Consider the following 24492-nt stretch of genomic DNA (forward strand, 5'->3'; position numbering starts at 1 on the left):
GACAGTATTTATTCAGTACGTCATCACAAACCATATAATACAATAACAATTCCAACGTTTCATATCTATTACTGGGTCTCAGACTGATAGTGAGGAAATAACATCAGGAGCCAAGCATTACAGTAGTGATGTTCTCATTGTGATTTGGCTGCTTAAAAAAGTGGTCTTAACATGTGTGCCACACATGTTAAGACCACTTCTTATAGACCCAGCTTGCTTCTTATAGACCCAGCTTGCTTCTTACAGACCCAGCTTGCTTCTTACAGACCCAGCTTGGTTCTTCTCCAGTGTCTTCTCTGGGAGTTGTACCTGATTTTATTGCCAGTTTTCATTCGAATCCATTGAGGAATGGGACGATTCTGCTTTTGTTTCTTGGCCAGGAATCGCTTGATCCTCAAAGTCTTGTGAGAAGACACGGTGAGGAGAGAACTCAACCGCACATAGGATGGCGGAGAAGAGAGTGTTTCCTTGCTTTTAAACGTTCATATTAACTTGTACCTTCCTGTTTTATTTGTGTAGGGTAAAATTTGAGGGAGCTAAGAACTGTATTGAATATGACCATCCACAACAGGAACTATCCAGTTTTCACAAACAAAAGATCTACTACTTACAAATAAAATGTTAGCTGGCTAGCACTGTACAAGAGGCTAAATTAGAGAAAATACTGTGATCTTTCTTACCATAGTTTCATTCTTCTGAGACACTAAGGATGTGAGGTATACAAACTGAAATACAGAGATGGTTTGTTCACTTAAAGAGTTCAAAATATCTTGGGCTTTTATTCCTGCCTATACTTTTATCATGTAAGTCAATTATAGCTGGAGTGGGAATATAGCAATTCTGGCAAAGAGGAGGGCCACATTTCTATAATAAAACACGGATGGGGTCCCTGATGGTCCAATGGTTAAGAATCCACCTTGCAACGCAGGGGACGCAGGTTTGATCCCTGGTCAGGGAACTAGGACCCCACATGCTGAGGCGCTACTAAGCCTGTGCCCACAGCTGCTGAGCCCTCACGCTCTGGAGCCCGTGCTCTGCAACAAAAGACCCCGTGTCCACAACAAAAGATGCCACATGACGAAACAAAGATCCCATGGGACGCAACTAAGACCTGATGCAAATAAATAAATAAAACTTAAAAAAAAAAAAAAAAAGCATGGATAAGTGGTGCGCATTTGTATGTTGGGTTGTGGTTGCTGTTTAGTTGCCAAGTTGTATCCAACTCTTTTGTGACCCCATGGACTGTAGCCTGCCAGGCTCTTCTGTCCATAGGGTTTTCCAGACAAGAATACTGGAGTGGGTTGCCATTTCCTCCTTCAGGGGATATTCTCAACCCAGGGATTAAACCTGAATCTCCTGCAGTGGAGGCAGATTCTTTACCACTGAGCCACCTGGGAAGCCCATGATAGATGGTAGCAATAGTTAATTATTTGTCAAATTTTATAACAGAAATTAAAACTTCTTTGGCTGGCAGTTCCTTTCTCAATAACTAAAATATAGAAATATATCTTACAGGGCTTCGCTGGTGGCTCAGCGGTAAAGAACCTGTCTGCCAGTGCAGGAGGCATAGGTTTGAACCCTGGTCTGAGAAGATCCCACTTGCTGCAGAGCAACTAAGCCCGTGCGCCATGACTACTGAGCCTGCGCGACTAGAGCCCACACTCTACAAGAGAAGCCATCACAGTGAGAAATCTGAGTACTCGGAGAGTAGTCTCCGCTCACCACAGGTAGGGGAAGCCCGCAGCAATGAAGACCTAGCAGAGCCAAAAATAAATAAATAAATAAACAATTTTTAAAGAAGAAATATATCTTACAAGTGAAATTTAACTGGTATTAAAAGGAAACGTTTTATTAGATATAACATGAATTTAAAGTTTTTGGAAATCTGTATCAAAAAAACCAAATGCCATTCGGGGCACAATGAGAAAGTTTTACAATCAAAACACCTTTTACTTTTCAGAAATCTGGCTGAAAACAAATGGTTAAATGTGCTGCAAACAAACAAGCCATTCTGTCTATAGTGGAAGCTGAACAAAGTGTGAGCTGCAGACCCACTGCCCTAATAGTGACCGCAGCAGACGAGGGAAGAAGGGAGCTCACGAGCAGGGCACTCAGACTCAGGCCAGGAGTCCACCTAGAGTCCACTTCCGGTCAGTCTGACAAGTCACTCTGATCCAACACGATTATCCTGAACGAAAAAAGGGAGTTTCAAGTTGGTGTGTATGCTTTTTAAAGACACAAACAACAGCCTCTTTCTATTCAACTGAATTCAAGGGAAAGAAACTTTGATCTTTATCATCAAAAGAGCTTATGATAAACTACTGTGTCCTGGAAATGCGAAATGCCCGCAAAGCAAGGGACAGCAGCGTCTTCTGTGCTCCCTCCACCCAGAACCTTCTTGTGCTGACTGCCAATTCCGTAATCCAAGTTGGCATGTTTCCCCTTCTGTTTTAATTAATTTTAAACATTAGCATTTCAAAACTGAGCAACTCTGAATTCAAGCCTTTGTCATTAATGTTTATTTAGATACTGGTAAATGTTTAAAGTCTGTTCGTGTTGTCTGTAAACAGTGGGCTCTGACTTACAAACATCTGGTATCTCATTACCTGGATGGTTCAGACCAACCCAGTCGCTTCCAAAAACAGGGTTTTAGTTCCTCTTGATGAAATATAGGAGGAAGAAAAAACAACTTGATTATTCTTTGGATCAAAGGATGCCAGCGTTCAGAAGTCCCACTAGTACTCTCTCCAGTTTAGGGTGGACTGTTTTACCTCCAACAACTGTTTGCTTCTACAGAGATGAAATATGTCTAAAAACAATTACTGGGCTTCCACTCCTAATATCCTACAGCTCCCTGTCATATCAACACATACCAATAATGCTAATTTCACAGGGTCCCTCCATCATGTTCTCAGTGAATTCAGTACTAGCTAAATGCTCACACAGTCAGGGTCCTGGAGGAAACAGAATGTATCCCCAGGCCCTTTCATGAAGTGCCTGCTTACAGAGGTGTTGGAGTTAAGGGTGCAAACAAGGGATGGCGAAGCATCCAGTGACCAGCAGCAGTGGGAAGCCTTGTCACCCCTAAGTCTGAAGGGGCTGGGGAGAGCAGCGGCAGGGCAGGACAGTTACTGGGACCCCGTGCAAGCCAGAAGTGGAAGGACGGGACAGAAGCTGTGGAGGGACACCATTTCCACACGGACACGAGGCGCAGAGGCCGTAGTCAGGCGGGCAAGTAACATCCAGCTACTTGTCAGCCCTCTGATCTGCGAGGGCCTCTCACTGGCCAACAGGGAGCCGGCTGACCAGCAAGCCCAGCAGATTCAGTTCATACAGGTCAGAGGGAGAATGAGAATGGACTGGGGAAGGGATGAAAGAGGTACCAGGTGATCTCAAAGAATTAATGACCGTAACTTCCTGAGTAGGAGGATCTTAAATGTAGGAAGGCACCATTTGCAGATGGTCCCTTAGAGCTCTATCAAAAGTTTTGAAATTAAGGTTAATTTATATTTCTCACATTACTTGTAGGCACCAGTTAAATTCCACAATTTATGATTTCTTATTGGATTCTTATTTAGCCTCTCCGTGAGATAAATCTAGAACTTTTTTGAAGATACATTAGGAGCAAAACATCTTTCCAGACAGTATATGTGGATGATGAGACTAGCTGAAGACTTGATTTAGAAATAAAATTGGATGTCATTACTGTTTTGTGATGAAGACATAATTGGCAATTAATAGAAAACCTGGGCTGAACTATAGGAGGAAAGTGTAGGAGGACTGTATACAGCATCTGGGAAATATTTGTAAATAACTCTGATGCTCACTGAAGCCCAAGGACTCCGGGTTACATTATAATGACCTTCACACCTTCTTCAGAAGTCCCTAAAAAGCTCTCCGGTTTCCTTTTCTCTGGCTTCGTGCTTTCTTCCCCCTTCCGCTTCTTTTCACCAACTTCTTGATCTTTGCTGCTTGCCTCCCTTCAATGACAATGATTTTGGTCATTAAATCATGTGCACAAAGGCCAGAGGGAGAAGACTGTGCTCCCAAGGAAATACAGCAATAGCTAGCACTAATTGTGTGGGTTCCCTCTGTGTCCAAGTGCTGTAATGTATATTAACTCATTTAATTCTCATCACAACTGTGTAAAGTAGTACAGCGGTGAGAAAACTGAGGTACAAAGAGGTTGAATTACATGCCCAGTACGTCCTAGAGCTGAGGTCAACCCAGAAAGTCTGACTCAGGACTCTGCTCTCAACCACTAGGCTATATCGTCTCAAAGGAAACAAACATTTCATTTATGTTGTAACTGATGTCCTTTTTACAACCACATATATTTTGTTACCTTATCTTCATTTCCTGAAACTCTCAAGTGAAATATCTAATTGCAGGATCTAACAATTGAAGACCACATCTGTCAGACTAGTAAGCAGAAACCATCTCCCCAACTCAGCTCTAAGTTCCCTAAGGGCAGAGATCTCCTATGGCTCTGCACCTCAAGAGCTCAGAACAGATGATGGCAGAATCAAACTGATATAGTATAGGGACTTTTCTTGCTTTCACTTGGTGGATATTCAAAACAAAATATGCAAAGTGAGAGAGAAAGTAAAGCCAGCTAGGAAGAAAAGGATTTTTTTCTTCCTAACCTCTCATCACCAGTAGAATCACAGGCTCTAAAGTTGGAGGAGGTTATCTCTTACCTCCGTCCAGATGCCCTGGACCAGAGTCATCCCCCTTATGCCTGGGTGGGAGGGGCTGCTGTTAAAGTAAAGGCAGCTGTTTTCTCTTTCTGATTGCTGTGGCTACTAGAAAACTTGTACTTTATTGAATAAACGTCTTTTGCTCTGCAGTTTCTAGTCAGTAGCTCTGTCCTTCGGGGCAGAGGAGAGTGAGCTGACTCTGTTCGCTTTACAGTATTTTGGGTATTCGGGAACAGCTATCTAATTCTCTATCCCATATGCTTTTCTCAGACTGAGCCTCCCCAGCAACTTTAGCTGTTCTCATATGACAAGGTTTCCAGACATCTAGCTGTTCTGTGGCCACCATCTTCTGTTTGTGACTGTCCCTTTTAAAATATGACACCCCACCAGGAGCCCCACAGTGACCAGAGTTCGAGGAGCTCTAGGAGCCTCTAGCCAGTCTGAGACGTCACCTTGATCTGGACAGTACATTTTCTGCCTGTTCAGTGTTAGTGCAGCATAGACCTTTTTAGCAACCATATCAAACTGAGGTCTCAGGGAGTCCCTGTCCATGCCTTCTTCAAGGAGAATGTCTTGAATTCTTACCATGTCTCAAAATGCATGTTAAATGCTTGGCATATAAAAATAAGACGTATTTCCCATTTTCAATGAAATTACAGTTGAGTACGAGCTTCTGGTCAAAAAATTCTCTATTAGGTCAGCCCTCTCACATTCAATACTTTTGGATCCAAACGCTCACCTTCATCTTGCAGAGAAATTTAACATTCCCACCTGTCAAGATCATTTTGAATACACAGTCTATCACCCATCACATTACCATCCATCCTTAGACCGTGTTATCTAAAAATTTGATAAGCACGCATTTTCTGATTTAATTCAAATGACCGATGAAAATGTTGAAGGTGACAGGGCCAAGATACAGCAATTTTAGAGGCCTCTCTCTGTTCTGATATCAATCTGCTAGTCAGCATTGGGAGCACGGTAGGTGGCTGGAAGGAGAGGCGCAGGCAGGAGGTGGGGCCGGCTTATCTACAGTGACATAATACCCTGGCCAAACATTCATTCTCCAAGAAGTTGCTGTACTTTCTAAAGAAATAATAAAATCTGTTAAAAAAAAAAAAGCGCAAAACTAAAATCTCATCCCCCTTCCTGAGAAAGAAGGAAAGGATGCCCTGGTGGAGAACAAGAACCTTGCCGGGCCCTTGGGCAGATCTGGTAGCTGTGTGCTGTCCTCAGGGGGCTGCAGCCATCTCTCCAGGTCCTCGTCGAGTGTAGAGTGAGCTCTGTCCAAGGCAAAGGAAGAGAATGAGACAGCGACCACTCCCCCTCTCCCCTGACAAGGAGACATGCCCTCTAGAGCAGGAAAGAACCTTCACACTGCACACACGAGAAAACGAGCTCGGTGAGACCGCACTGAGCTGTGGAGGTCACTGAGAGCCCATGTAAATGCGCACCAGGACCCTCTTTCAGGCTCTTGACAAAAAGCCTCAGCCCCGGGACTTCCCTGTTACCGGTACAGTGGTTATGCCACCTACCTGCCTCAAACCTGATCTTAGACCTCCAGCCTCCAGAACAGTGAGAAATAAATTTCTGTTGTTTATAAGCACACACAGGCTTCCCAGCTGGAACTAGTGGTAAAGAACCTGTCTGCCAATGCCAGAGACGTAAGAGACACGGGTTTGATCCCTGGGTCGGGAGGATCTCACGGAGGAAGGCATGGCAGCCCAGTCCAGTACTCTTGCCTGGAAAATCCCACGGACAGAGGAGCCTCTGCGGGGCTACAGTCCATAGGGTCACAGAGTCGGACACGACTGAAGCAACTCAGCAGGCACTCACAAGCATAAGTACAGACACAGAAAAGAATCCACCTGCCAATGCAGGGGACACAGGTTCGATCCCTGGTCCGAGAAGATCCCATATGCCACAGAGCAACTAAACCCACGCACCTCAACTACTGAAGCCCACACACCTGAACCTGTGCTCCACAACAAGAGAAGCCACGGCAGTAAGAAGCCTGAGCACCACAAAGAGTAGCCCCTGCTCCCGCAACCAGAGAGAGCCCGTGTGCACAGCAACGAATATCCAGTGTAGCCAAAAATAAATTATTTTTTTTTTAAAAGCCTCAGCACCCACAATATCACTGCCTCCCAAAGTGCAATCTAGACTCTGTCTCAATTCTAGGTCATTACGTCAACTTCCACCTGAGGCTAGAACTGCACACTCATTCCAGCAAGTTTTCCAGATTAAGAACTGCCTCTGAGGCTACAGGATGAGGATAATGTGTTTTCAGAGGCCTGAAAAGTCCCAACTGTCTGAAAAAAATATCTTCCACTCTGGCTTGGTGCAGGACTGAGATGACTGAGCAGCTGTGGCCATCGACCTGCGGCCAGCACAGCCAGCCCTTCGGGAAAAGGAGGAGGCAGTGATAACAGTAGCTAACTTTTGATCATGTGCAAAGCAGTTTGTATTTGTATAACTGAATGTAACTCAGCCTTCTTGGGATACTCTCCTCTTGCCTTAAATAAAGGCATAGATTTTTACTGAAGATGCACTGGAGAGAAGGAATGAATGGAGTTACAGCAGACATCACAGACAAAAGCTTGCCTCCTCCTTTGCCTCTTTGTCTTCTCTGTCTCCCCACTCAAAAAAACCCTCTCCCTCCTTCCTCTCAGGTCCCAGGGCTCTGGTCTCCTTATAAGACCTTCCCATCCAGGTCTCTCTCTTTTCCTTCTTTGTAAAGAATAGTTTAGCCCCTGAAGAGTGTGACAGAAACGGGATTCACTACCCAAAAGTTGTTCATAACCCTCTCCTCCCTTACCTTCCTCTTCTATAGCAGCTGAAAGCTAAAAACTCAATTTCCAGTCTCCCTGGCAACCAAGGGTGGCCATGTGTCCTATCTGGCCAAGAAGATATCATCTGCTGAAAAGGGCTTCTAGGAAAATTTTTTTTGCTTTCTGGATAAACAAGCACAGAGTGGGCTAGACTCTTGCCCTCCCCTCTTATTTCTGCCTGGAATGGGCACAGAAGCCACCTTGTCCAAAAGCTGACAAGTCTGAAAACAAAAGCCAACATGCTATGTCTGGCAGAGCAGAAAGATCAGAAGAGCCTAAGTCTCCAGAGGCATCACTGATTCTACATCAGCCAAGCCCTGCCAACCGCTGGTGAGACAAAATCATCTAAACAGGAGTGGTATTTTTAAGTGTATTTTTCTAATGTTTGCAGCTGAAAGTATTCTGCATGGCTTCCCCAGGTATCTGCTGGGCCAGGAGGAGACTGAGGCAAGTGGTGTTAAGTGCAGATTCATAGCCTCTCTTCCTTTAAAATGTAAATATTCTGTTCATCAAAATATGGTTTTTTTTTTTTTTTTTTTTTGCATTAGTATTGATTTTTACAAATACGGCATTAAAATAGTACTTTCTTGACTTCTGAGTTTCTTGGTGCCTCCTTCAATTTTGTCCCCACGGAGGGTGTCGCCTTCACCTCCCCCCAGTCCTGGCCCTGAGTTTGGGACAAAGTTTGACAGCTTGGACAAAGCTAGAGAAGTTGAGCTGAGGTGGTTTACCTTGCAATGCAGGTCCAAGGAGAGCTCCAAGTCAAGAACAGAATTGGGTCCCTTGAGGGAAACTTGTGTTTTTAGACTGAACTGTCTGGATCACTGCCCCCATCTTTTCTTATTTGGCTAGGAAGACCTAAAAATTCTCTTTAACTAAATGTTTTGAAAGAAACTGAAACCTATGTTTGCCTCACAAAATGAAGTAAAAACCAAAACAAAAAACAACTTGACGAGGAAAAAAAAAACAAATAATCCTATTTTAAAACTGGGCAATTTCTCCAAAGAAGATACATAAATGGCCATCCACATTCAAAAAGATGCTCAACATCACTAATCATTAGAGAAATGCAAATCAAAACCACAATAAGATACCACCTCACACCCATTAGGATGGCTACTAACAAAAAAAGAATAATAATAATAAAGCAATTATCTTCCAATTAACAATAAATTATAAAAAAGATAGTAAGTATTGGTAAGGATGTAGAGAAACTGGAACCCTTTTGCACTGTTTGTGGGAATGTAAAATGGTGCAGCTGCTGCAGAAAACGGGATGGCATTTCCTCGAAAAAATAAAAATAGATTTATCATATGATCCAGCAATACCACTCCTGCATATATATATATCCAAAAGAAACGAAAGCAGGGCATCTTGAAAAGGTATTTGTATACTCACATTCGCAGCAGCATTACTCACGACAGTGAAAAGGTGGAAGCAACCTAGTATCCACCAGCAGATGAGTGGATAAACAAAATGTGATACACATACACACCCTCTCAATGGAATTCAGTCTTAAGAAGAAAGGAAATTCTGACATGCTACATGGATGAACCTTGAGGACATTGTGCTAAGTGAAATAAGCCAGTGACAAGACAACGACAGCATGATTTCACCTACAGGAGGTATCAAGAGTGGTCCAATTCAGATAAAGAGAGTAGAATTGTGGTTGCTAGGGAATGAGGGGAGGAGGAAATGGGGAGTTGTTGTTTAATGGGTACAGAGTTTCAGTTTTGCAGGATGAAAAAGATCAGCTGCACAACAATGTGAACATACTTAGCACTACTGAATTGTACACTTAAAATGTTTATGCTGTATGTATTTTACCACAATTAAAAACTTGGTAAAAAAAAAAAAAACTTTTAGGAATAGGGGCTATAAGGATAACATGAAAAAAAGACCCTTTGTTCCTAATTTGTCAATATCAGAAGAAAAACTAACATAAATTAACACTACAGTTTTCGAAACCCTTAAAAAAAATCTAGCTTTTTCTGTTACCTCTCTGTGTCCTCTTCTAGATCCTGGGTTTCTTTGGTCCAAAGCATACTGCTGTCTTCTTTATTACTGTGAGTTTCTTGTTCTTCTAAATGCCTTTGATCTAGAAACAGTTGAAAGACTTTATTAGAGCAAAAAAAGTTTTTTTGAGAAAACCTGCCTTAAAATGGAGTGCAAAAAAATGAAGGCTAATCAGTGGACCCTGAAGTCTGCAAAGCACGAGTTCCCTTCTGCCCAGAAGAGCAGGGGGCCAGGTGGCAATCTACAGGGTGCCCGTATCCACAGCAGCTGCTTTGGAGGTCTGGGGAGCTCTCTGCCAGGTGAAACTACAGGAAAGCGTTCCTGTGCCAAGGCTCAAGAGAGACAGAGGAAAGAAATGGCACATAAAAGAGGCCGCAAGAGACCCAGAAAACAAGTTGTACAGATTTATTTCGGGGGACCACCCTCTTCCCACTTGTTAGATGTTTCCATATTGAAGCCAGGGAAAGAATTTGGGTGGGGAAGGGTAGAGCCCTTTAGTGTATGCCAGGCATTTTACATATGCTTTCCCATTTCATCCTGCCAGAAGTTCTATGAGAGGAAGGAGACTAACGCTTGCTAACTATCTTACAACGTACCAGGCACTGTGCATGAACACCATTAGGTGGAGTTATCACTCTCGTTTGACAAATGAGGATAACTGAGGCTCAGGTATATAAAACAGTTTGTCAGACCAAAATAAGCCATGGAGTCAGAACTGAAGTGGAGTGTGCCTGACTTCAAAGTCCACACCCCCAGGTGTACCACTATGCTGCCAAGGACAGTTACAGCAAAACCTGGTGAAAAGATCATATCCAATTCTTTGCGACCCCGTGGACTGCAGCCTGCCAGGCTCCTCTGTCCATGGGACTCTCCAGGCAAGAATGCTAGAGTAGGTTGCCATTTCCTCCTCCAGCGTATCTTCTTGACTCAGGGATCAAACCAACAACTTCTGTGTCCCCTGCATTGGCAGGTGGATTCTTTACCACTGAGCCACCTGAGCAGCCCGAAAAAGATCTGAGGATCTGGCTTACCATTTGCAGTGCTGCCCGGACGACTTGCTGTGTTCTCATCCAAGGCTGTGGATGAGACCTGCTGCCCCTTCAGGTGCTCTGTCACAACATAAAACAGATCTGCATGTCACGTCATCCTCTGGGGTAGTGGTTCTCAAAGAGTAGCTCTCAGACCCACAGCCTCAGTATCAACTGAGAACTTGTTATATATGCAGATTCTCAGGCCTCACCTCAGACTACTGAATCAGAAACTCTGGGGGTGTGGATGTTTTACCTAGCCCTCCAGATGAGTCTGATGCCTAATGGCACTTGAGAACCACTGTATTCAATCCCATGGAACACTAAACACAAACGTAAAAATGATGATCATGATAGGTAGCACTTGCAGAGCAGGTACTATTTCCAATCTGTATACATTAATTCAAGATTCCTTCCTGCATGCATGCTTAATCGTGTCCAACTCTGTGTGACCCCATGGACTATATAGCCTGCCAGGCTCCTTGGTCCATGGAATTTTCCAGACAAGAATACTAGAGTGGGCTGCCATTTCCTACTCCAAGGGAGCTTCCCAACACAGGAACTGAACTCGTGTCTCTTACATCTACCTACATTGACAGGCGGGTTCTTTACCACTAGAACTGCTAATCTCCTTAATTCAAGATTAATATATTGAATTAATCTTCACAACAACCCTATGAGATTGATCATATTATTGTTATTCCTGTTTGACAGATGAGCAAATTAAGGTAAAGAAAGGAAAAGAAATCCCAAAAGAGAGGGGATATATTATACCTATGGCTGATTCACGTTGAGGTTTGACAGAAAACAACAAAATTCTGTAAAGCAACTATCCTTCAATTAAAAAATAAATTGAAAGGTAAAGGAATTAGATAGTAATGTGATGGAATTAGGATTTGAGTACAGGCAGTCTAATTCTAAGGTTTATGCTCTTAATCTCTATTTTATATACTCTCGCAAAGAATATAATTTACAATTCCTAAAGAATTGACCACTAGACCAAGACAAGCATCTCCTAAACTCAGTATACTGCTTCACAAGTGTTAGGTCCTCCCTTTCCTCAAAGTGTTCCCCAGAGCCCAGCAGAGAGACAGCTGGGAGGCAGCACAGATGGGCCCCCAGGCTCACTGGCCCTGCTGTGTGTGGGCACAAGTTTCTCTCTTCTAGCAAGTCAGGAAGCAAGCCCTATCTGGCAGCTTCTGGGCACTAAGGGGCCCCATAAAGCTCATGTAATATAATCTGAAACTTAAAAATCCTTGTTATTGTTATCCTTGTTAAAGTAGTCCTTGCTGATCTTAGAGGATTCTAAATGACCCCCTGCTTGAGGCCCTGGACAGAAGCCTGGAGCTTTGCATAAGGGCCCTTCAAAGGAGCAGGTAACTCCCCACAGCTCTCCTGAGAGGAAATGATGACAATGATGATAAGCAATAATCAGGTAGGCACACCCATTATTAGGAGAAACTACTCAGGTGCCCTCTGCCCTTTATCTTTCTGGAAAATTACCGACCCATCTCAAAGTATAAGACATCGTCTAAAAACCTGGCCCAGAAAATTACCATAGGCGAAATGAGGGGGAGTTTCTGCAGAGCACACTGGGATATAGCAGTGCCAAGAGGCTGGGGCCCAGGAGGAAGCCTGTGACAGCTGCCGAGATGCGGGGGCGGTCCACATGCGGACAGCAGGGAGAGAGCAGGACCCAGAGGAAGGGCATCACTGAGGTCACACTGCACAGGAGCCTGCAACTGCCGTCCTCACCCATGGCCAGAAACCAGACGGCACCGAGAGCAGGACACGTGGGGGTGGCCGCTCCTCTCACCAGCAGCAGTTCCATTATTATATGAAGGACAGCAACTGGAGAGGAGGAATTTGCAAGGGTGCCATAGTGGGTTCCAGAGGACGAAAGCTGGAGTGGGGTGAGAGCCCGAGAGCCTGAGCCCACAGCCCTGTGGCACTGGGGAGGGCTGTGGCGGGGCAACAAGGGCCTGTGACTGCAGAAAGAGAAAGACGCCAGGGAAGGTTCTGGCAGGTCTGACCGCCTTCACCCAAGTTCACAAGGCCAGCAGCCGGGGGTTAGGGGTTGGGCAGCCTAGACCATATCTGTCCACTGAGTCAGACCAGGTTAAGGCCTCATTCACCTCTCTCTTCCTGATGAGACACCAGACTTCAGAGATGCTGAAAACCGAGAGATGCCCCTCAGGAGACCCCCTACTGGTCCTATACTAAGAACTGGACCATCAGAGGCCTGATGAAATGTACCCTCTGAGAGTGAGGTCAGCTAGGCTGTCAAGAAGAGAGCAGTCAGTCCTCCCTGCCTGGGGAAACAAAGCACCGGGCCCAAACGCTTCTAACACCTGCTCCGTTTACCCCAGCAGCAGCTCAGCTGGGCAGGGCCCACGGGTCAGCTGCAACTAAAATTGAGTGGGTGTCCCTCAGTCTCTGCCTCAAATGAAAAATTCTGGTGTCATTAGATCTTGTGCCACTGACTTCCCTGCCCTCAGGAAAGGGATTCTTCCACAATGCCAATACTTTAAAATCTCCTGCTAATGGCAGAATGGAAAGCACAGGATGTTTTGGCCCGAGATGCCAGAATTCAGTAGCGCTGAAGTATAGCTAGTTTGGTTCAAAAGGGAGGTGAGAATTCCTTTAATAAAAGAAGTTCATCATGATAAACCACTTGGATGTTGTTATTCCCTCTTAGAATCACTACCGTAGACCCTTAAGGAACAACATGACCACAGACACAGGCCACATATGCTGGCCAGGCTTTAGTAGTAGTCTGAGGCCTATCATTGGAAAACTGCCCCCTCCTGAATCCTGTCCATCCAAGCAGACCTTCACAGGGCCTTCTGCACTAGTGCTCACACCTGAAACAAAGCCCCATACGTGGTCCGTGACCACAGCAAGCAGGGCCAGGAAGGATATTCTGCACTGTGCGTGCCTTACCGATTTCGTCAAGCAGCTCCTGAGACGGTGGTGGTAGCTCATCGATGTGATGTTGAGAGATGGCTTCTACGAGTTCTTAAGAAAGATAAAGGGAAAGTGACTGAACACCTTCCTGGACCTGAACTAGACTTGCTAGGCTTCCATACGTATTTGACTTAGAATTTCTCAAGGATGAAACAAGCTAAGACAAGGAGAAATCCTCTTACATGAACAGTCCTATTGAGACTTCATATGTGAATGGCTTTACGCTCGCTTTTCCTCTAAACCCTCTCCTACCTCCCTGCTCACCTCAGTACCACTTGACCTGTGGCCCTCTCCAAGGATCTTTGGGGTAGGTGAGGTATAAATTCTTACTAAAAGGCCAGGGGTCCAATTTGGACCAAGGCGGCTGGAGGAATAAAGAAGCTCCAGACCCGTCAAAATGAATAAAACACAAAGTGGGGGTCTTTCTGTGTAGATTACCCAGCCAGGGGATATGGGAGACCATACTTTGGACCTTCACCTAAGGGATCAATTGTAACAGTAACCAAGACCCCTCAGCACAGCTTGAAATAACTCTATTCCCTTGAGGGAAATTCTAAGACTTATACCAAAGACACAAGACAACAAGATTAGTGGAGCAAAGGCCTTAAGATCGGTTAAAACTCTCAGACCCTTTGATCTGAAAATTGTCTTCTAAGACTCTATCCTAAAGAAAGACCAGAGGTTCAGATAAAGATTTCTGAAGACCAAAAATTAGAAAACAACATGAATTTTCAATATGAAAGCACGGTTAGGCAACATATATAGAATGGACTAGTACGCAGTCATCTCATACTTAGGAATAATTTTTACTGTCAAGTGCAAATTCTAAAATATATCACTGAAGAAAAAGCAGCAGCCAGAGCTGATATACCATGTTAGCTATGCTAAATATATATATGTGTGTGTGTGTGTGTGTATATAAATAAATAAATATACGGAGGGGTATAGTTCTAAAAACATAAAAAAGATAGGTACCAAAATAGTACAAGTTAAAAAACGATGCTAGAATGGTGGTAGTTTTCTAAGTTCTTTGAAAAAAAATTATTTATTTGGCTGCACCAAATCTTAGTTGCAGCATGTGGGATATTTAGTTGCTGCATGCAAACACTCAGTTATGACACGTGGCATCTAGTTCCCTGACCAGGGATTGAACCTGGGCCCCCTACCTTGGGAGCATCTTAGCTACTGGACCACCAGGGAAGTCCCTTAAGCTCTTCTTTAATCTCCAAGAAAGTCCCTTAAGCTCTTCTTTAATCTCCAAGTTTTTGATAACAAGTATGTTTAATTTGTATAATCAGGGGAAATAGCAGTTTTGTTGAAACCTACTATAGCATCAAAGATGAGATGAAGGCTCTCTTAAATGGGCTTACTAATTATGAGCTTATATTTTAATACTGAACACAGGGTACCTTTCGGCAGGCTCCTTCTCTGAGTGGCACAGTGTGATGTGTCAGGCGCCTTAGCAATGCTGGAGGAACCAGCCCCAGTAAAGGCAGGCAATCTTTTCTATAAATAAGACATAAACGTGGTAATTTACACACACATTATTAAGCTAAAAAGGCATGTTAAGCTCAGTCATTTCCAAAATTAAGCTTGTGTATCATTCATGGACGAAGCCACTTGTTTTGTTGATCGAGTAAAACTCATTCAAACGTCACCTTCTCTTGGAAGCTTCCCACCCTTCTTTGCCTCCACAGCACTCAGTTTTTACTGAGTCCCTCTCACTAGGCTCTGAGCTCCTTCAGGGCAGGGACTTTTTTAATTCACTTTTGGATGCCTATTAGAGGGCCTGGCATAGTGCCTGGCCCTTAGAACCTGCCCTATTGACAGTACATTGAACAAAAGCATACAATTTTTAAATTCCCTACTTCAGAATGAGGCTTTTTGTGAGTCAAATGCCCAAAGAAGATGAGAGTGGTTTTTTCACTGAGGGCCAAACAAGTAATCAGTCTGCCCATAGAATGGTCTGTTTGTTGTTTATTCACTAAGTCGTGTCCACCTCTTTTGCAAACCCATGGACTGTAGTCCTCCAGGCTTCTCTGTCCATGGGATTGCCCAGGCAAGAATACTGGAGTGGGTTGCCATTTCCTTCCCTAAGGGATTTTCCTGACCCGGAGATCAAACTCGCATCGCCTGCATCAGCAGATGGATTCTTTATCTTTGAGCCACCAGGGAAGCGACACTATGGTTAGTCAACGGATTTTTAATGAGCAGTACCGAGTAAGGAATTTGTAGTTTTCCTGAAAGGACTACATGTGAAATATGAAGGAGAGCAAGAGGGAAACAAGCAAATAGCACGGGAAAGGGGAGGAAGCAAGGAGAAGGCACCAGTAAGTGTTTTTACTGCAGATTACTGGTTCAGGAACAAGGTACAGATCAATCAGAACTCTCTGAGAACTAACCAGGGGAGGCTTCAAGGAAGAAGCAGAATGTAAAATATGGTTAGACTGAAAGAACAGTGCAGATGAAGGTAGCATCATAAGCTATGGCAGAGGCCGGCTCTTTAGAGAAATCGCCAAACATTATCTCTGGTGGGGTGGGGAGAGGAAAGGGTACAAAAGCCCAGGATCCAGTCTACAATACAGATCAGAAAGGAGCCCCAGGGAAGCCTGGGGAGGATCCAGCTTATTTCTTCCTTTCTCTGTAAAATAGATATGGAGAAACCTTGACCTTTTGATCACTGACACCTTTGGAATCACTCCATGAGGGTGCAACGCACAGTCTATATACTTACAAGATTAGTCAGTCTAGCAGGGAGAACTTCAGAGGAAGTAAGAAGGGAATCTAGGCTCTTTGCTTTCTCTCGGACACTTGTAAATTTATCAGACAAAGTCTGAGTAGATTCTTGACTGGTCCCGCACGAGGTAGATCCTGTTTTAGTATCCTGAAATGGGATACTCTCAAGGCAGTCCTTATACTGACTAGCAACTGAAGAAAGTGACCCTGTTGTAGAAAAGAGGGCAGTCAGTATCTGAATACTTTACATTATTTAAAAAGAACAATAACACACACACACACAAAACCCATAAAACTCTGTATCTATAATAGGAATTTCCCAAATTGTCAATAACTGAAATAATCACTGATTTGAGACAAAGCTCCATAAGGTATACAAAATGATAGTCTCTAAACTTGGCCATCAAAATAAAGGGAGATTATCTGAACCACAAATAAACTGAAAATAAGGACACTAAAGAGAGGGTATTTGATGCTGGCTGTATGCGGTTACAGGACTCAAACTATGTATGCTTAAGTACAAGATACTGTTTTAAGTTACTAACTCTATAAAAAATCCAATGTGAAAGTGGAAGTGTTAATCACTCAGTTATGTCCAACTCTTTGTGACCCCATGTGGCTCCTCTGTCCATGGGATTTTCCAGGCAAGAATACTAGAGTGGGTTGGTATTTCCTTTTCCAGGGGATCTTCCCAACACAGGGATGGAACCTGGGTCTCCTGCATTGCAGCCAGATTCTTTACCAGCTGAGCCACCAGGGAAGCCCTTGTAGAGAACCCAATGTATTTGCCCAGAATTCAACAGTGCTTCAAGTACAAAGTAGACTTGGCATTCACATGTCTCTATTGCTAGAATAAAAAAAATCTCCTTATAGCTGGTTGGATGGCATCACCAATTCAATGGACATGAGTTTGAGCAAACTCCGAGAGACAGTGAAGGACAGGGAAGCCTGGTGTGCTACAGTCCATGGGGTCGCAAAGAGTCAGATACGACTGAGCGACTGAACAATAACAACAATAGCTAATCACCACCACCATCACCATCACCATCACCACCTGGCCTCCCATGGGATTATCCCCTTCTGCTCTGGCCCTAAAGAAACCCCTCTGCACTGTGAGGAAACACCCATCTGCGGGTCTGCGCCCACAGCCTGGCTTCCCACAGCCAGTGAGACGGGAGCTGTTAGTTCCCCTCCCAGAACATCCCCCTGTGAGAGAGTACCTGGGCTGAGCGGGGTACTGACACTAGTAGGTGCGTGGTTTATTTTGGGTGTTTTGCATGAGACTTCCTTGAAAGAACCGTCGTGTTCACAGGAGATACTAGACAGGTCCTGAATGTCTGTCAATGATCTAAAGTATTAAAAGCACAGAGTTACTGGGAGATGCTTAGAAAAATCAAACTCTATATTTCTAAGAGGTACTTTTTAAAGATGCTCTTCACAAAAATCTTTATTTGGCAAGAGGCCAAAATCAGAGAATACTTCAGAATATCCATAAGATATCTATAAGATACTTAAGATATCTTAAAGAGAGTATCAGAGAATATCTTAGAAAGAGATACTAACTTCAAACATATCTCAGCAGCTAAAAATAAATCCCAAAGGTCAAAGTATATTAATGTGGGAAACAGATTTAATCTACCTTAAGTATAAGATTATATTCTTATTATCACTGTATTCCCTTGATTGTAAGATGCTATCAATTTAGATCGCATCATCACAGCAGCCTTTTGGTGAAAGGAGAAACAGGCTCACATTACATGTATACATAAAAATAGAAGAACACAGAAACTCTTACAAATAAGAAAACACCATTTCCCTAAAACCAAGACTTTGCACAGAATCCTTAAGTAATTTCTGGTGGCCATACATATCTTTCTCTTTCGATTCCTTTGGTGGCTCCTTTAATGTCTCATCTTGTTCGCCTTCAGGACTGTTAAGAGAGAAAGTGAGAAGATGACATAAATCTTCTGTCAGCAGAGTGCAACAACGTGGGCCAAGGGCAGTGTGAAAGGCCGTGGGAAGGACACTGAGCCCAGAGTGAAAAGGGAGGGCTCCAATCCTAACTCTGCTACTGATGAGCCACATGTGTACACGCATATCTGGGCCTCTGTTTCCTCTTCAGAGACTAAATAAATACTCTCGATGCTTTAGAGCTGTGGTGTTGGAGAAGATTCTTGAGAGTCCCTTGGACTGCAAGGAGATCCAACCAATCCATTCTAAAGGAAATCAGTCCTGAATATTCATTGGAAGGACTGATGCTGAAGCTGAAACTCCAATACTTTGGCACCTGATGGGAAGAACTGACTCACTGGAAAAGACCCTGATGCTGAGAAAGATTGAAGGCGGGAGGAAAAGGGGACGACAGAGGATGAGATGGTTGGATGGCATCACCGACTCAACGGACATGAGTCTGAGTAAGCTCTGGGAGTTGGTGATGGACAGGGAGGCCTGGCGTGCTGCAGTCCATGGGGTCGCAAAGAGTCGGACAGGACTGAGCGACTGAACTGAACTGAACTGAAAGGTCAGCCCACCTGAAATCAGCCTATGATGCTACTAGCTGAGCAAGCTCCTGAGGAAGTCAATGGAGTACTTTGCTGGGGATGGAGCTTGGAGCAAGAGGCACAGCCACGGGACCTCACCAACTGTGAGGCAGCTTCCTGGCATGGAGGATCAGGGGAGGCCAAGAAAGGCTTGTGTCAAAGAAAGGCTAGAAAAGAATTCTGAAGACAAAGTTGACTTGTTTCTATTTTAACCAATATTTAAGATACATTTTCAATACTCAAAACACAAACTATAAGCCATATCTCATGCTGTTGCTGCTACTGCTACTAAGTCACTTCAGTCATGTCTGACTCTGTGCGACCCCATAGACGGCAGCCCACCAGGCTCCCCCGTCCCTGGGATTCTCCAGGCAAGAACACTGGAGTGGGCTGCCATTTCCTTCTCCAAGATCTCATGCTAAATCCTCCCAAATGTTCCCATATTTCTAATCTTTGTAGCAATCGCTTTGAGACCAGTGGTATAAAGGAAAGAGAATGGATTTTGGATTGGGTTGTGACTATTAATTCATTCAAAAAATATTTCTTCTTCTGAGCACAACATAGGACAGTGCTTTCTGGTCCTCCTAATTTACATAAATGACCATATTGCTTGCTTTAACCAGTGAAATGGAAGTGAAAGTGATGTGATTCACTTTGGGGCAGAAACTTTTAAAAGTCCAGTGCACAATTCACTATGTTCTCTTTTTCCTGCCTCAGCAAGAAAGGAAGCATAAAGATGGAGTCTCCCGCACTGTGGATTTCCGAGAGAAAGTAATACAGCACAGAACACTTCTGGCCAATCCCTGATGGACATGGAACATGGACACGAAAGCAGTTTTTGTTGTTGTAAGTCACTAGAATCTGGGGGCTGTGTGCTACATACATTAAGTAGCTCAGCTGGTAAAGAATTCGCCTGCAATGCAGGAGACCCCAATTCGATTCCTGGGTCAGGAAGATCCACTGGAGAAGGGATAGGCTACACACTCCAGTATTCTTGGGCTTCCCTGGTGGCTCAGACGGTAAAGAATCCGCCTGCAATGCAGGAGACCTGGATTTGATCCCTGGTTGGTAAGATCCCCGGAGAAGGGAAAGGCTACCCACTCCAATATTCTTGCCTGGAGAATTCCATGGACAAAGGAACCTGAAAGGCTACAGTCCATGGGGCCACAGAGTTGGACACAAATGAGCAACTAACACACACACACAACTAGAAGAGAAATTTGACCAAGGTCGTACAGTTAGAAAAGCAAAGTCAAGATCTGGATACAGATGACAGCTCCTTTTCATGACCCTTCACAATTCTGCTGAACAAGTCCTAACAAATCTAAGCTGCCTAAAGCTTATTGTTATAACATGGTGGCTATTATATTTGAAGAAGAGCAACATATAAATATGGGGCATTGAGATACCAAGGGAACATTTCATGCAAAGATGGGCTCGATAAAAGACAGAAATGGTATGGACCTAACAGAAGCAGAAGATATTAAGACGAGGTAGCAAGAATACACAGAAGAACTGTACAAAAAAGATCTTCACAACCCAGATAATCACGATGGTGTGATCACTCACCTAGAGCCAGACATCCTGGAATGTAAAGTCAAGTGGGCCTTAGAAAGCATCACTATGAACAAAGCTAGTGGAGGTGATAGAATTCCAGTTGAGCTATTTCAAATCCTGAAAGATGATGCTGTGAAAGTGCTGCACTCAATATGCCAGCTAATTTGGAAAATTCAGCAGTGGCCACAGGACTGGAAAAGGTCAGTTTTCATTCCAATCCCAAAGAAAGGCAATGCCAAAGAATGCTCAAACTACCACACAATTGCACTCATCTCACACACTAGTAAAGTGATGCTCAAAATTCTCCAAGCCAGGCTTCAGCAGTACGTGAACTGTGAACTTCCAGATGTTCAAGCTGGTTTTAGAAAAGGCAGAGGAACCAGAGATCAAATTGCCAACATCCGCTAGATCATCGAAAAAGCAAGAGAGTCCCAGAAAAACATCTATTTCTGCTTTATTGACTATGCCAAAGCCTCTGACTGTGTGGATCACAAGAAACTGTGGAAAATTCTGAAAGAGATGGGAATACCAGACCACCTGACCTGCCTCCTGAGAAATCTGTATGCAGGTCAGGCAGCAACAGTTAGAACTGGACATGGAACAACAGACTGGTTCCAAATAGGAAAAGGAGTATGTCAAGGCTGTATATTGTCACCCTGATTATTTAACTGATATGCAGAGTACATCATGAAAAACGCTGGGCTGGAAGAAGCACAAGCTGGAATCAAGATTGCTGGGAAAAATATCAATAACCTCAGATATGCAGATGACACCACCCTTATGGCAGAAAGTGAAGAGGAACTCAAAAGCCTCTTGATGAAAGTGAAAGAGGAGAGTGAAAAAGTTGGCTTAAAGCTCAACATTCAGAAAACGAAGATCATGACATCCAGTCCCATCACTTCATGGCAAATAGATGGGGAAACAGTGGAAACAGTGTCAGACTTTTTTTTGGGCTCCAAAATCACTGCAGATGGTGATTGCAACCATGAAATTAAAAGACGCTTATTCCTTGGAAGGAAAGTTATGACCAACCTAGATAGCATATTCAAAAGCAGAGACATTACTTTGCCAACAAAGGTCTGTCTAGTCAAGGCTACAGTTTTCCCAGTGGTCGTGTATGGATGTGAAAGTTGGACTGTGAAGAAAGCTGAGCTCCAAAGAATTGATGCTTTTGAACTGTGGTGTTGGAGAAGACTCTTGAGAGTCCCTTGGACTGCAAGGAGATCCAACCAGTCCATTCTAAAGGAGATCAGCCCTGGGTGTTCTTTGGAAGGAATGATGCTAAAGCTGAAACCCCAGTACTTTGGCCACCTCATGCGAAGAGTTGGCTCGTTGGAAAAGACTCTGATGCTGGGAGGGACTGGGGGCAGGAGGAGAAGGGGACGACAGAGGATGAGATGGCTGGATGGCAACACTGACTCGATGGACGTGAATTTGAGTGAACTCCGGGAGTTGGTGATGGAGGGAGGCCTGGCATGCTGCAATTCATGGGGTCACAAAGAGTTGGACACGACTGAGTGACTGAACTGAACTGAACTGAACCATCAATTAACATTACTTCTATGAGTCTGAAACTGTGAATAAAATAATGGCATATACCTTCGTATAGGTTGGAATTGAGACTTGGTCAAAATTTCAGAGTTCTTTCCAAGGTTTTTTCTCATTTGGAACTTTTCTTCACCTGAAAGAATAAAGTAAACGCATTTTTAATAAATTTTTGCAAACCCAGATTATGATTTTCATTCTCTGGAGTTTTCTTGGTCTGGTCTAGAATAATAAATAATCTACATAAACAAAGTGTTTCCTAATTGGGCTTGGATTGAGTACTGTAGAAGAGGTTTTTGCTCTGAAAGTTTATTTTCCTTGCTCAGAGGGGACAACTATATTCTGACACTCAGAATACAATCAAGCCATTTACTGGCTTTTCAGTTATAGCCGCACAGTTACTTCCGGAGACAAATGGTGTTTTGTCTTTTCAGGAAGGCAAACTGACCTGATTCCTGTCAACAGACACCAGGGGGCGTTGAAACCAAGAACTGTTTGTTCATTGAAGATTCCAAGCAGAAAAGACCATTAGCTGGGCATTCCCAGGATGCTAACTGTGTCTCTTGGCCACCAAACACCACTTAAAGACTGGGGGTGGGGTCCTGAGTACTAATGAGCTAATTCAACTGTCTTCTGTTCTCCTTGGCCTCAAGCATCTCAAGTCCTCCCCAATTCTCAGGAAGATACTTTGTAGGCCTCTGGGCACACAGGACCAGTATCCAATTTTCCTTCCTACATTATACAGCTCTGGTTTATGGAGAAGTGGACCCACAGGCTAGCCTGCCCTATTGGCAAATGCTCACGATCCCCCTGCCATTCTTTAGGTCCAGAAGGTGGCCTGGTAGGCAATGGCAGGCCCACTATAAAAGTACCACCTTTAGCAAAAGCCAAGATACTGATAAAACCATTTGAATGCAGAGTTCCAAAGAATAGCAAGGAGAGATATGAAAGCCTTCCTCAGCGAACAATGCAAAGAAATAGAGGAAAACAGAATAGGAAAGACTAGAGATCTCTTCAAGTAAATTAGAGACACCAAGGGAACATTTCATGCAAAGATAGACACAGTGAAGGACAGAAATGGTATGGACCTAACAGAAGCAGAAGATATTAAGAAGAGGTGGCAAGAATACACCAAAAGCTGTACAAAAAAGACCTTCATGACCCAGATAGTCACGATGATGCGATCACTCACCTAGAGCCAGACATCGTGGAATGCGCAATCAAGTGGGTCTTAGGAAGCATCACTACGCACAAAGCTAGTGGAGGTGATGGAATTCCAGTTGAGCTATTTCAAATCCTAAAAGATGATGCTGTGAAAATGCTACGCTCAATATGCCAGCAAATTTGGAAAATTCAGCAGTGGCCACAGGACTGGAAAAGGTCAGTTTTCATTCCAATTCCAAAGAAAGGCAATGCCAAAGAATGTTCAAATTACCCCATAACGGCACTCATCTCACGCTAGTAAAGTAATGCTCAAAATTCTCCAAGCCAGGCTTCAGCAATATGTGAACCATGACCTTCCAGATGTTCAAGCTGGATTTAGAAAAGGCAGAGGAACCAGAGATCAAATTGCCAACATCCACTAGATCATCGAAAAAGCAAGAGAGTTCCAGAAAAACATCTGCTTTATTGACTCTGCCAAAGCCTTTGACTGTGTGGATCACAATAAACTGCAGAAAATTCTGAAAGAGATGGGAATACCAGACCACCTGACCTGCCTCCTGAGAAATCTGTATGCAGGTCAAGAAGCAACAGTTAGAACCGGGTGTGGAACAACAGACTGGTTCCAAATAGGAAAAGGAGTATGTCAAGGCTGTATATTGTCACCCTGATTATTTAACTTCTGTGTAGAGTACATCATGTGAAATGCTGGACTAGATGAAGGACAAGCTAGAATCAAGATTGGGAGAAATATCAATAACCTCAGATATGCAGATGACACCACCCTTATGGCAGAAAGCAAAGAACTAAAAAGCCTGTTGATAAAAGTGAGAGAGGAGAGTGAAAACATTGGCTTAAAACTCAACATTCGGAAAACTAAGATCACGGCATCTGGTCCCATCACTTCATGGCAAATAGATGGGGAAACAGTGGAAACAGTGATAGACTTTATTTTGGGGGGGGGGGCCCAAAATCATTGCAGATGGTGACTGCAGTCATGAAATTAAAAGATGCTTGCTTCTTGGAAGAAAAGTTATGACCAACCTAGATAGCATATTAAAAAGCAGAGACATTACTTTGCCGACAAAGGTCCATCTAGTCAAAGCTATGGTTTTTCCAGTAGTCCAGTGGTCATGTATGGATGTGAAAGTTGGACTACAAAGAAAGCTGAGCACCAAAGAATTGATGCTTTTCAACTGTGGTGTTGGAGGAGACTCTTGAGAGTCCCTTGGTGAGCAAGGAGGTCCAACCAGTCAATCCTAAAGGAAATCATTCCTGAATATTCATTGGAAGGACTGATGCTGAGGCTGAAACTGTAATACTTTGGCCACCTGATGCGAAGAGCTGACTCACTAGAAAAGACCCTGATACTGGGAAAGATTGAAGGAGGGAGGAAACGGGGACAAGAGAA

General features: G+C 43.8%; 1 protein-coding gene and 1 pseudogene across 2 annotated transcripts in view; both read right to left on the reverse strand.

The window, feature by feature from the left end:
- Nucleotides 1-235: 235 nt before the first annotated feature.
- LOC113877473 lies at nucleotides 236-691 on the reverse strand (annotated as a pseudogene).
- Nucleotides 692-1822: 1131 nt separating this feature from the next.
- TEX14 (testis expressed 14, intercellular bridge forming factor) overlaps nucleotides 1823-24492 on the reverse strand; it is a 109512-nt gene continuing 86842 nt past the window's right edge. For both annotated transcript variants that reach the window (XM_027519833.1, XM_027519832.1), the window contains 12 exons: nucleotides 21975-22056; nucleotides 18146-18208; nucleotides 17499-17626; nucleotides 16277-16485; nucleotides 14952-15048; nucleotides 13519-13593; nucleotides 10579-10656; nucleotides 9530-9629; nucleotides 5891-5983; nucleotides 3871-3980; nucleotides 2607-2658; nucleotides 1823-2188 (listed from right to left, as the gene is read on the reverse strand). In XM_027519833.1, coding sequence (XP_027375634.1) covers nucleotides 2152-2188; nucleotides 2607-2658; nucleotides 3871-3980; nucleotides 5891-5983; nucleotides 9530-9629; nucleotides 10579-10656; nucleotides 13519-13593; nucleotides 14952-15048; nucleotides 16277-16485; nucleotides 17499-17626; nucleotides 18146-18208; nucleotides 21975-22056 — 1124 coding nt within the window. In that variant the 3' untranslated portion in view covers nucleotides 1823-2151. The remainder of the gene's footprint in view (nucleotides 2189-2606; nucleotides 2659-3870; nucleotides 3981-5890; nucleotides 5984-9529; nucleotides 9630-10578; nucleotides 10657-13518; nucleotides 13594-14951; nucleotides 15049-16276; nucleotides 16486-17498; nucleotides 17627-18145; nucleotides 18209-21974; nucleotides 22057-24492) is intronic.

This window comes from Bos indicus x Bos taurus, chromosome 19 (genome assembly GCF_003369695.1).
Source record: "Bos indicus x Bos taurus breed Angus x Brahman F1 hybrid chromosome 19, Bos_hybrid_MaternalHap_v2.0, whole genome shotgun sequence".
Taxonomy (NCBI): domain Eukaryota; kingdom Metazoa; phylum Chordata; class Mammalia; order Artiodactyla; family Bovidae; genus Bos; species Bos indicus x Bos taurus.